The sequence below is a fragment of the Tauraco erythrolophus genome, chromosome 2 (assembly GCF_009769465.1).
Source record: "Tauraco erythrolophus isolate bTauEry1 chromosome 2, bTauEry1.pri, whole genome shotgun sequence".
NCBI classification, from domain to species: domain Eukaryota; kingdom Metazoa; phylum Chordata; class Aves; order Musophagiformes; family Musophagidae; genus Tauraco; species Tauraco erythrolophus.
In genome coordinates this window covers 88324673-88338386 of record NC_141466.1, presented here as the reverse complement: position 1 = coordinate 88338386, position 13714 = coordinate 88324673, and the positions used below count along the sequence as shown (strand labels likewise).

Below are 13714 nucleotides of genomic sequence, written 5' to 3'. Positions count from 1 at the left end.
ATATGGCTGTGAAACATTTTGAAAATGGAGAAATATTTTGTGAGTTTCAATGTTCTTAGGTTTTATATTCTATTTTCTGAATAGTTATAGAGTTAATATCTCGCAAATTTTTTTTATATGTATTTTCTAGCGTTGTATAGGACAGACAACCTAAAACCAACAATGCAGAAATCTAGCGTGCCACACACTTTAATATACACTAGTTACTTTAATTACTAGCACTTTACATTGACGGTACCTACTGTATTTGTAAAACTCATTTTTTAATCAGCTTGTCAAAGCTTTTGAGAAGCAATCTGGGCAATAAGGTGGGTATTTTTAGTGTCTACCATGAATACGGCCAATTACAGAATCAGAGGTCGCTCTCTCCATACAGTGCTGATGAAAAAGAGGTGTAATCCAGAGCCCCAGGAACAGAACCTGGGCCGGTGTACGGGGGCATTCTCTTGATGCAGTACTGAGCCTGCTCAGGAGGCAGCTCTCGACGTAACTCATCTGCCAGGATATAAGGCTGGGAGGAGGGAAAGGATTGACAAATTCAGTATATATTCTTCAAAGACACAAAATACGTTTATTTTCTGTAGCTGTGACTAATAAACTTGGACATCTTGCCTATTTTTCCAAGACCAAATGTTTTCCTCAGTAAATTCCATCCCTAATGATGAGTTGAAGGAGACAATCCTACCAACAAACTGATTAGGTCAAAATTCGGTCTCAGGATATGTGACTGTGTATGTTAGCTACCGAGCACTGTGCAGGCATGGGTAGACCCCTACTGATACAGCTCATCCATGGATAGCTAGTCAGTATCTCTAAAGTGCACTACTGCCCCTTCCACAAGGACAGGACAGACACATTTTCAGTTAGATCCTGTTAGTTTCAAGGTCCTAATATATTTGCAATGCAAGATGCATGATTGCTCTTAATGGTTTGCATTTATGATATGAAGGATACCCTCTGTTAAAAAACTTGACATGATTTAAAATAGCAATGTAATTAAAACCATTTTTTCCTGAGACCTTGGCTTTCATCTTCCACATGAATTCCTACTGAGAATATGTCTGGAATTCAAAATGTGGCCCACAAAAACTGAGATCACAAAATCAATACAAACAGCCAGAATGAGAAAATCAATAGAGCAAGCTTGGGCAAATAGACCTGTACTGCTGTGATCTCTCCTTTCTCCACAGCACCAGATTGGTTTCCTGGCAGCACTGTTTATGGCCCTAACTCCTCCAGAAGCTGTTCTGTTGCCTTTATCCTCCTTTTCATGTTAATACACCACTCACTCAGCAGTGGATCTGGCTGTGAGGAGGAAAGTGCCAAATTCAAGAGCTTCCTTCATGAACCCAGTAAATAGAGGAGGCCACTTCCTCCTGCTTCTCCTAGGATAGGGGTACACCACATTACATCACCTTGTTGAATGAACTATCAGGTCACAACATGGCTCACAATTAGGAGTAGTCTTGTGCAACTGACCCAGGCTATGTTCCAGAGGGCCAAACTCCACATTGAAACATCCAGACAACAGCCCCTCTAATCAAGCCTCTTGTCTGGAAATAACCTGATGTACAATATATTTATTATACAGACAAACTATCTAACTCTTGTCTAAGATGTCTAATTTTTTTGTTGGCTGTTTGTGATATAAGGGTATACAAATCAAGCCTTGAATTCTGCACTCATTTTAGCTAAGAGTCTTGGTTCCAAACAAGAAGAAAAGGCAAATGCTTTCTACAAAATCTTACAAACTGAAAACTAAGCTTCACTATTATTAAAAGGTTTGTATAGGACTTTCAGCAAAGGAGGGCTAAATAGAAGAGCTATTGAATCCTTTCACTCAGCAGCATGATGACTGACCTTATCTGAAGCCAGGATTCTGAAGGAAGCTATCACTTGCTCAGCCGTGTCTGTGTCTGCCGTTTCTCTGGTCATGAAGTCAATGAAGGACTGGAAAGTAACGGTTCCTTGCCCATTGGGGTCAACCAGAGACATGATTCGGGCAAACTCAGCTTCACCCTTTCACAGAATCCAAAACAAAAAAATGGTCACCATAATATCAATCACCAACAGCCCGTGCCTCTCATGAACCAGTAGGGATCAGTGGTTACAAAGTCTTTAAAGCATCTCTCTGACTTAGGAACATAAACGTCAGAGTCAATGAAATCTGGAATCTTAAACGCCCATCCCTCTTTTGTAAGGACTCCATGCTTTTGAAAAATATATTCTTTCTCCTAAATACATAGTATCCACCTTTCAATTAACTTTCTGCAACTTCTGCCCCCTCCCACTCTCCCTCAATGCCCTTTCAATTTGTTTTAACTTAACTCTTCATTTTCCTTCCCATCCTAAAACCATTGTAATTTAGATACCATACAGGGAGGTGAAACAATAGCCCAAGAAGCAGTGTACCTGCAGACCCACTGAACTAAGAAGAGAAACAATTCTGAAAATTTCATGCCAAACATAGGACAATTCAACTAAGGCTAATCCTTTTCCCACTAAAAAGGTTGAATTTGGGGCAAAATTTTTTGAAGTGAAGGAAAGAAGGTGCAACCCCCAAAGTTAGTTTGTGAGAATTAAATAGCATCAAACTCGTTCTTCTTCATGCAGATAAAAAATGAGAAAGAAAAAAAAAGTCATTTAATAATTGTTAATTTCAACTTCTAAAGTTTCCTTAATTCAAAGAACAATGCAGCAGACCATAGAATATGGTTTTCAAGTGTCTAGTTTTAACTTCTTTTTTAACCATTAGAAAATAGAGAAAAAGCAAAGAAACGAGAAACTAGTATCTCTACTGTAAATTATATTATTAGTATTTTGTCAATTTAAATAAGCTTTAGTGTTGCTGTGGTTAATGTTATAATCTGTAAGCAGAATCAATTGCCATTGTTTCTTAAAATTCATACCAAATCGTAACCCATTGAAATTAAGCAAGCTCTGAAATCATCGTGGTCCATCAATCCATTCTTCCTCTATTGACCAAAGCAACATAAGGAATATAGAAGGGAAGGTGTGAAGAATCCAAGGTAATTTCCAGAGAGATGACAAGTTTAGACCATTGGCATATTGAATCCAGTGTATGAACAATATTCATGGATATTGTCGAAGCAGGTCACCAGAATCATCATCAGTTTTAAAGGAGGAAGAAGTAACTAACATATTACACACAGGAAACCAACATTTTCGCCACAAAAAGTAACATCAGGAAAGGTAAGGGGAGAGATAAGGGAGGAGAGGAGGTAAATGAGACGAGAGTACAGAGAACACAACCAGAGAAGACAAAGAGAAGTGCAAGGAGAAAAGTTTGTTACTAAACTAGTCAAACTCAGTAGATGCTCAAGCTGCCTCCCTAAAACAAAATGTTTTTGAAAGGTTCTGCATGGGATGCTGTAGTGACTACAAGTTTAGTTAAAAACAGTCTGAAAATAGTGTATCACTGACTATTTCAAATACTCCACTGCAAGGCTGAGGCAGGTACACTATGAGAGCTGTCTGCTGACATAGGGGAAGTAACTACAGGGATTTTCCTTCTGACTGCAGGCTATCAAGACCTGGCCTACAGCAGAGATGTGCACATACTGGCTTAAAGGATGAGACTTGCAAGGCTTAGAGGGAGATCAGTTGAAGACCTTGTATAAAAGGAGGTTGCTCATTTTCCAGGCGATAACGTATCTGCGGCATTCCTGACTCAAAGCTGAGTAAACATTAAATGGCATGATAGTAAGAAGGTAAATAAATATTTCCTCCGTGTTGTGATACAAATGGTTCAGAGAAAATTGTGTCATCCCAAATCAGGAGAGAGCAGCAGAGGGCTTGTATTGACTCCAAGAAAAGGAGAATTAGCAAGTGTCTGCGTGCAAGAAGTAAAGGAGCTCCCCATAGTTCTCTAGTAGAGTCCAAATAAAACATCTCAAACCAAGTAAAAGAAACAACCTGAAAAATCTTTGGAAAACACATAGAAAAATGTGTCTGTAAGCGATGCTGACAGTCCATCTAATCCAGTTGTCTTCCCAAGGGCAGGATCTTTTCAAAGCATTATGACCAATACATTGGAGTTTAAACCCACAATCTCTTTGGCTATTATTATACTGGCCTATCTGAAAACAGAACAATGTCAGTTTCTTCTACCTGCAGGTCATTTCCAACCTGTCCTAGACTGATGAGGCAGGCTTTAAATTCATCAGAATGTAGATTGTCAGATTCATCCTAGCATCCCATCGCAGGTCATGCATTTGGGAAGGTGAAAGGAAAGAAAGAAAAATCACAGATCAGGTTAGTTGGTTAGTAAAGAACATTCTACTCTTGTATTAATAACAATGTTTTTACAGAAGTTCATGGAAACGTAATGTCAACGTATTGCAATGAATTACCTAAAAAGTGTACAACTTTTGCAGTTTCATGCTTTAGTTTTTTCCTTAGTGGAAGAGGGTCCTTACTTTAACTACAGAGTTAAAACTGTGCTTCCTCTATGGGTGCTTTTTAAACATTTTTGCTGATAAGGCAGTTTTTATTCTATTGAACTGCCATTTGCTTCCTTCATTTTCTATTGTTATACAGTGTATGTGAGATGCAGTAAAAATATCACTGAACCTGGGCAAAACATTTTTTCCCCACTCAATTACTGTGACTTCACTCTTGATCTGATAATATTACTTAACAACTGAATATGCATATCTCAAAAGAGAGCAGAAGTACAAAACAACTGGTTTCTTTTCTAGATCCAAAATAAATTTATAACTGACATAACCTATTTTCAGTTATGTCTTCTTTAATAATTTATACAGTAAGGTTTTGCTTTGAAAACTGGCTTTGAATTTCATTCCACTGAATTCCAGGTTAAATGGCTCCTAGTAACACCACGAACTGGATCATTGTTTTAAACCAATATTTTTTTCCATTTTGCAGGTCAAGAAATTCACACTAACTTCTTAAAAACAGACTGGTTCTTTTTCTTCCTGTTCGAACAAAATGTTTCCTATCAGAGGTGTACTTCAAATTGAGTTAACATGAATACAATTAAAGAGATGTTCCAAGGTGAAAAATTATTATCGTTATCGATTTTACAGACTTATAGTTTTGAGAAGATCCGAGGTTTCCTGTCTGCTAAATATTTGCCTGCTAGATGAATAATCTGCTTTTGAAAATTCCTATATAGTTATGCATAACTAGAATTGTAGGAGTTTTAACAAATTCACTGAGTTTATTTAATACACTAATAGGATACAGTGGTGCTTTATTCCGTTCATAACACCATTCATTGTTGACATATCATGCTGGTTTTATATTGATTCCCTCTGCATCAACCTTCACCAGCTTCATAAAGGGAAGATGAAAAATAACAGCAGGATGTCGATGACAAGATAAAGCAAAGCTGCAAATCTGGAGCAGCATTTAGTTAAAAGCCATAAGCACTGTGAAGTTTTTTTCCTTTAATATTTCCATTTTATAGGATAATTTCTGCTATAAAGCATTCAAATGTGGTGGATTTTTATCATTCTGAAAATGTTAATCGAGGCTGGCTTGAAACTCTCAAAAACCATCCTGGAGACAGGCTATTGCAGGTCATATCAGGAGTGAAGTCAGCTTATTTTACGTTATTTCTAAAGCTGAAGATATTACTGTGTGACTACAAACAAAATAACATAAAAATGGGAGCTAACAGCCAAATCCTGCCCCTCCACTTCCTCTGCCAGGTGTTGGTAGAGGACTATTAGCCACTTGACTGCACCAGGGAGGGTCAGTATGTGCATGAGCATCCTGACCAGGCACACATGGCACTGGTCAGTATGTGCAACAGGTAGCAAAGGGCAGACCAGAGTGAAAGAAGCCAGCACATCTACCAAGACACTGTTTTCTTGAGGAGAGGGGCACACTGGTTGTGCTGGAGCTCACAGCTGCCATCTGGTTAAGTCGGACTCCCCAGTAAGAGTTCAAGAAGTTGTGCCATGTGCTATATAGCAGGTTCTCACATTCTTGTAGTGAATTTTTTTGAACTGCATCATATATGGCCTAAAAAGGCATCTTTGCCTTTGCGGTATATCAGAGTTTCATGGGATACAATGGTATTTTGCAATTAATGCATAGAGCAAGCCCATGCAAGGGCTTTCTCATTGGGAAATGGGTCTTCGTATTTATTTTTATTGTTTGCAGACCAACATTAAGCACTGAAATTAAATTTTTTAAAGCATATAAATAACTTTGCTTCGTTCATCTTTTCCTGACATTTACAACGTAAAACACTGAAATCCCCCTCCATGTTTCATTATTAGTCCCCAGAAATCTTTTCTTTCTCCTTTGTGATTTATATGTGGCCTTATAAAACAAGTGAGCTTCTAAGTCAAAGTAATCCATCCTTAAATATGTCCTTCAGCTTTCTGACTGCTAATTGACCTGCATAAGCCTGATCATGTGGTTCCTTTAATAGGGAGCTGTTGTTTTGCTGTTAGTAAAATACAGGGTGGCATGATGCTATTGTTCTGCGTGCAGACTCCCACTTAAAATCTGTAGTTGCACAAAAATCAGTAGTAGAATATGTTAACAGCCATTAGGATATTACATGCAGAGCAGCTGCAGAGATTTTATCACATGCTTCACAATCTTATTTAGAATTTACTAAACATACTGAATCTGAAAAAGGAATCCCTGCATAAAAAGACTTCAAAACCAGTGACTGACAACATATCTGTATCAGCGTCCCAGTTTCTCTGCATACCATAATTCAGCTATGCACCATTTTGAACACTTCTAAACTGCTTCTGTGATTCAGACATTGTGTCCTACTTTCTCTTTTTTCTCTATGCAGTCACATTAAAGAAGGAAATATACTGGCATTGCTGAAGATTCATATTTATACCTACAACTAGACTGTGCCTTCAGGCACAGCCTCCAGTAAGGAGTACTGGGTAAACAGCAGCAGCACCCTCAGAAATAACCTCTGAGGTACCAGCATGCATAAATGTCTGCTGGAAAAAACAAGAGGCTAGAGGGCTTCCCCCTTGCCCCAAGGGAGACAGCGTATTTAGTACTTGCCTTTAACAAGGACGACTTGTAACACTTTCTGTGCTAGCACATCTCTGCTGGTGGATGCACTGAAAGAAACACAACTCTTCCTGCCCTTGTAGTTCTTACATCCATGGTGCCCACTTACTCACTGCAGTTTGAGAATCAGAGGCATGTAGCCCCTCCAAAAAAACCCACCCTTGTAAAATACCAAAAGGTTTTCTTTCAAATATTCAAGATGTAGAAGCCATTTAAAACAATTCACCCAATTCTTTAGCTCTCTTTCAAAGTATTAAAAACTGCAGAATTAAGCTCCATAATGGATTATAAACTGTAATTATTTTTCTTATATATTCTTTCTGGGGAGGAAGACAGGGGTTCCTTCCTCAGATTTATAAGCAAAGGAAGTTTTTTCTAGAAGCACTCCATAAAAAGTTAGGTTTATGTGTTCCGAAATACATTCCTTAAAATGGGGAAAGGTGCTACTCTGCATATTAGTACTTTGCTGACATCCTCAACACACACTGAGAGTCAAACATGAAGGTATGTCTTAAATTGGAGAAATGCAACAGAAATCAGAGCTATAGCATGCATAAATGATTCTGTTGTGCTTAGGTATTTAAAGCCTACTCGTCAGGGACAGCATTAATTTTGGGGATCTTTTCTGGCTATTCATCATCACAAACAGCAGTCTGATTATTTCAGCGTATTTTTTTAACTATGTCAGGCATTCAGAAATGCTGCTACATGCAACAAAATTATTACATATACTGCTAATTCTGGCATGGACAAGCCAGTATTTTTCATGTTAGTGCTTACATTCAGGTGATCCAGTTTCATATTCATTTTTATTTAAGGTAATCAAGACCATAAAAGAATCCATTACTGCCTTCTATATCTAAATTCCAAGTTTAGAGTCTTTGTTATTTGGTGTATTATGAAGTAACTCTGAAGCACTCTGGGTTTCCTTTATTCACCAACACTAAATATTGAAGTGTGCAAGGACATAGGAAGGATATAAAAATGAAAACCAAGCCTGCCTCTTTCAAACATGTTTGTTCAATGTCTCCTTCTAGCCTATGTAGATTGAGTCACTGCTGCCCATTAAATTACAGTCTAATTTAATCAGCATAAGCATCTCTTTTATCAGTGTTTCTACTATCTGTCCCCTGCAGAAAGCCGGGCTTGATGGCCGAGTGCTTTTAGATCTTACCTTCTTCCTTTCTTTAACTTGCATTATTCTACTAAGAACATAATTGTTGCACTGTGTCAGTGCAAAAGTCCTCCTAGACCAATTTCCCATGTCTGATGTTAAAGGGAGGAGTATACTAAAGAGGGCATATGCAAAATGGTCCTTCCCTTAACATGATCCTTCTAGGCCTCTTTTTTAAGGCCTTTGGATTACATCAGTCATGGGGGAAGGTAAGGTCTGCAGCTAAACTTGTAGTCCAGGCCCAGGTTGTTGAGGCCATGGAAACTAATGAAGCATCTATCTCCTTCCACTTCTGATCTGGCCACTGAGGCTCCCTGCAAGGGAAGCAAGGGCAGAAGGGGTGCTGCCTGAAGCCATGACTCATGATAGCCTGAAGAAAGGAGATAGCCAGGGGTAGGCAAGGATCTAGGAGCTGGGAAGCACTTCTGTGTTGTAGCCCATAGCCTATCTCCAACTGCAGCTATGTGACATGAATGCCCTCACCCAGGCTGTACAACCTTTCCTAAGGACTTGCTCTGTAGTATCCTTTGGTATCTCCAAGTATTGCTCTATCTGCAAAGCCTAACGAGACGTAATAGGGCTGGTTGGTGTAGGATTTAGCTTCTCCCTTCCTGACTGTCTGAGGCACCAAGAGGTGCCCGTAACACCTCTCAGCCACTGAACCAGCCTTGCTGCGAGCGTGGCAGAGAACACATCCATGAACTACGAAGACACAGGGATACTATAAATGTCCATCAAGTGTGAGACATACTAGGATTCAGTCACCTTGCTTCCATATCTTTAGGGAGCTGTCAAACCTTTGTGCAAAGTCCCTCGTTTCCCTTTATAGGGTCTCTCAAATACTGGCATGTAATTTATCCAGGCCTGGTACTCTCTCTGCTTTTAATAGCTCTAATTGCTCAGTTATCTGCTCCAGTGCATTGGGAAAGCCGTTTAGTATGCTACTTCCTTCCACCCCAGGAAATTTATCTCTGCTTCTGTGATGTTATCTTCTGCTTCCTTAGAAAATACAAAAAGGAATTATGCTGCACTAGAATCACATTAAGATTTTCCATAAAATCTGTTTCTTGCTCCTGTGTAGCTAACCTTTCTTAAGCTCGTGTGGTTGTTCGGAAAGCAGAGGTTTGGCAATTCTGCTTTTCTTTCTAAACAATTAAGGGTATTCTAAACAATATTTAGTAAACTATGACTGTCAGCATCCAAAGCACATCAAGTGTAAGTCCAGGTATGGGCAACCATTTTGAGTAGAGCTGGACAAACAGGATGTCAGTGAAAAGACAGTGGCATTTTGCTATAGCCTGAAATGATTTGAAGGAGCTGACTCATGAGATGACAGAATATAAGGCAGGGGTTAAGCACAGTCTGCTAACTATAGGAATCTGTACTGGGAAAAAGACAACAGCCCGGTGCTGCATTATGGTAATCTTTTTTCAGTATTTGAAATGAGAACTTGGTTTTGAAGGGGGCTCCTACGAACACAGAACCAGCAGAATTAACTCACATACAGATTGTTCTCCAACTAGGAATGTCAAATCCCTGTCTGCATGTATTTTGCTATTGTGTCTATTAATAGCTATCTTTTTAGCCTCTATGCATTAATACTGTATAACTCACAAAAGGAGTGAGTTAAATTTCTTCATAATAGTGTTTTCACTCCTACTTTTTTATTCATCTATGATTAGATAACTGAAAAAACAGCCTCTTATTTCCCGCATACAGCCAGAAAAATAAAGGATTTTCCTTGACAGCTATCAGTCCCCCAACTAAATTCCCTACAAATTTATTTCTAGGGGGACAAGTTGCGATTCAAAGAAAAAAAAAACAACCTATAATCTAGATCACATCTAAATTTAATGAGATGGAAGCTGCTGGCAAGTACATAGAACATGCTGCACTGCCTTAAAATAAAGGGGAACATTGTTTTCCAAAACACAGAGATTTATCCAGTTCTCCCTGTTATTTGAACAGATTCTCAACCATATTAGCAGAACTATAGTTTTGCATTAGATATGAAGAGTAAAAATTAATCTTTACTGTATCTGTACAACACTGATTTCATAAGGCTGTAAATTCTTTGTTAACTGATCTTTTCTTCTGTTTTAAAAAGAGTCCACTGCTACTACATTGTCACTTTTTTAAAAGGCTTATATTTGGAATGAAAATAAACTTGCTTTTGGAAATAATAAATATTGCTAGTTGAGAAAAAGCAGGAGTACTGTACCCTGTCAAAATGATTGAATGATGCTCGGAAGTCATTCATCTGTTCCTGGGTGATACCCTTGGCATCTCTTGTGAGGATCTGAGTCTCAACCTCATTGATAGTTCGAGCAATGGTGGTAAGTAGGAGCTCCCATCCAACACGGATGTGCTATGTGAGAGAAAATACTGATTTATTAAAGAATCAAATATATTCTTCTAAGAGTATAAAAAGTACAGTAACCAAAAAATCAGCTCTAAATATTGACGTGATACCTTTTCCATATCACTAACTCTATATTATAACCAAGGATCATTAAATATAAAAATAGCCTTCAGAAAAATATGGAACTGGTTTCTAAATGAGTACTTCTTCACTAAAAGTAAAAATAAGTGAAAATAAAACAAGTCTTATGAGATTATCAGAAAGTCTGCCAAATTCCATCCTCTGTGGCAGCCTCTTCAGATCAGGGAAGGTCGTTATATGGCAGAAGAGGGCAGAATAAACTAACAAGTACAAAAAGGAGTAACTGGTTACCTCCATAGTATAGTTGGTGTGCTTGTTGTCAAACACCAGGGCTTCTTGTATAAGCTGATGATCTCCTTCCAGTTTGTCAATGTTGTGTTTATAATTAATGATATTGTGCTCATATTGCTTCAGCTGATTCATCTGGTCCTCCAAAGGCCCTGTCATTTCAATAGAGCTGCGGGCAATTTCCTGTCAAAGGAAACAAATACACACCCCCGCCCACAAAATTTAAGCTTCTGATTTGCTAATTTGACCAACGTTCACATAAATATATAATATTTTCACACTAAGAAGCAATAGTAATAAAACTTTCATACAGTGGAGATGAGAAATTTTACTGTAGGAAACATATTTCAAAAGAAATGTGATACATTTATTTCTGGAATTAGTATTGAGACCCCAGCAACCCTGGTATCTTTGCTTTACAGAAAGCAGAACCTAAATAGCAATAGTTTAGTGATTCATTTTTCAAGCTACATCTGCTTATCATCAAGGTACCATTTGTACAAGCTTCTACAGTTTTAAAAATCATCATAACAGGCGCTAAATACTTCCGGATCAAACAGCTGGTAAACTATCATGGAGATTACTGTTGTCATGTACATAAAGCCAAGATGAAAAATTATAAACCACTTTGTTCATCAGCTTCTGTGTGAGGGTCTGATGCTTACCTCCATCTTGGTCTGGATCCATGGCCCAATGACATTGGCCTGAGCAGCAAACTGGCGACGCAGGCGCTCATTGGCGTGCTGGCGGGCTAGTTCCTCCTGCAAGGATTGATCCCTTTGAGGCACCAGCTGCTTCACCTGTTACAGTGGGAAAGCACTAAGTGTGAGTAGGCGCAATCAAATAGTTTAAAAACAAATGGAACAAATAAGTCTACAGTTACTAGTCTTTCTTTTTGGTCTGAAGATTGATATATCAGAAGGACAAGCCAGAAACATGATCACTGTTGTATCTACCAATTCTGTGCTAACATAGTCTTGGGCAGCCTGACCAGAGAGACTGACATGGAGAGAGAAGAAAGTCTCACCTCTGGCTAGATTCAAGTTCAAGATAATTATTTAACTTGAAGTGCTATTAGAGCAGTTAGTTTGTTTTTCTTATGAAACACAGGTGATTTTTCAATCTCTAAGTAGTTATTCTAAGAATAGTCAGTGCAAAACATTTTATTCAAGCAGAAGCCATTATGATAGGACAACAGGAGACCCATTCTATCTATCATGTATATCTGAAGCTCTCTAATACATTGCAAGTGCCTCTTTTGATTTACCCTTCTGGACTGCCCTGGGAGATTCTGAACTTAGTCCTTATTGCTTAGTTTTTATAACCCATTGAGGGTGTGTTATTGTCTGTGTAAGTTTATATACTTGGTAAATTCATACATTCTACACAATCATTTCCCTTCAGCATATTATCTGTCTTGGTTCCTAATGAAATAAGTTTGTGTGATTGTTCTAGGAGCCTCCCTTTAATCTCTTCCCAGTAATATTTTAACGTCATTTCTAATTTCAATCTAATTGGACAAAGCATTAATAGTCCCAAAGACGGTAATTTTTCACATTTGTGAAAAGCAGCAGCTGAGTAGGAGACACAGGAGTTACTGTTTATACTGAGAGCAAGAATACAAACATTTTCTGTTCTTTTAACAGCACTCCCCGGCCCATCTGCTTGCCAGCCAACAGCTCTGCACTAGCCCCAACACACACGTCTCTTGCCCCACCAAAAAGGGTGTAGGTAATATTGAGTGATGGGAGCAAGGGATATTGTGAAGCGAGCCTAGCAAACATAAGGGAGATTATAAGACACTGCAGAAAGTTCATTCTGGCATCTGATGATCTAGAATAATTTACAGATTTATTGTAAAGTTCTCTGAATATTCTCAGTATTCCTGAACTAGAATACTATATTACAATATGTCCTGTATATATTTAACATACATTACCTTTTCCCACTTGCTACGAATCTCTTCCACAGTAACAGTGCTGTAAGGATTGCTTGCACTTATTCTCATGCTGTAACTCTGAATAACTTTTTCAACTTCATTCTGGATTGACAGTATGGCCTGTCTTTCACCATCTGCCTCTGGCAAAGTAGCTTTAAACTGATCATGTGCGGAAATTAAACTCTAAAATCAGAAACAGAGAGGGAAAGCATTAAAACTTTGAAGTTTCTTCCAACATCCAGAAGATCTGCTGTAAATAAGGACAGCTCCTCTCAGTCTCTCAAACACTGTCTACATTTATCTGTAGATACAGGAAATACTACATGTAGATACATTCATGAAACAGCCCTCATTGACTTTATCAGGACCATTGCTTCTTCCATGATCTCTGGAATATGCTTTTATACCAATGAAGAATCCTATTCATAATAAAGTAGACATTGCCTATCAGAAGGAAAATGTCCAGATAGACAAGGGTTTTTTTTTCTTATACATTTTCTACTCTCCAAGAAGTAAAAGCTTCCTGTTTTGTTTTCTCTATGACTGTAAACCAAAAACTAGGCAACCTTTTACCTGAATTTCCTCTATGCTATGAACAATAAACATGTCCTGCAGGTCTTCCATAGCACCTTCCATCCAGTTGTTGAAAGGAGCAGCTCTTTTGGCAAACTCCAGATGAAGCTGATCAATTGTTTCAAGCAACTTCTCCGTCCTCTGTACAGGTTGGGAAAAAACAAACATTCCTTTGTTACTAGGGCAAGACCTAACTCCACACACATACCCGCCCATGCACAAAGTCATGCCTCATCTTTTCAAAAGCAATTGATTG

General features: G+C 38.4%; 1 protein-coding gene across 14 annotated transcripts in view; it reads right to left on the bottom strand.

Annotated features, from left to right (window-relative positions):
- Positions 1 to 352: 352 nt before the first annotated feature.
- The window catches only part of ACTN2 (actinin alpha 2), a 76095-nt gene continuing 62733 nt past the window's right edge, over positions 353 to 13714 (bottom strand). For 4 of the 14 annotated variants that reach the window (XM_009992714.2, XM_009992713.2, XM_086627640.1 and 1 more), the window contains exons 14-21: positions 13459 to 13599; positions 12886 to 13068; positions 11612 to 11746; positions 10950 to 11129; positions 10437 to 10583; positions 2910 to 2975; positions 1861 to 2019; positions 353 to 511 (exon numbers count right to left, since the gene is read on the bottom strand). In XM_009992714.2, the coding sequence (XP_009991016.1) occupies positions 353 to 511; positions 1861 to 2019; positions 2910 to 2975; positions 10437 to 10583; positions 10950 to 11129; positions 11612 to 11746; positions 12886 to 13068; positions 13459 to 13599 (1170 nt within the window). Of the gene's footprint in view, positions 512 to 1860; positions 2020 to 2909; positions 2976 to 4131; positions 4210 to 10436; positions 10584 to 10949; positions 11130 to 11611; positions 11747 to 12885; positions 13069 to 13458; positions 13600 to 13714 lie in introns of all 14 variants that reach the window. The other 10 variants (XM_086627631.1, XM_009992715.2, XM_009992717.2 and 7 more) reach the window with 7 other exon arrangements.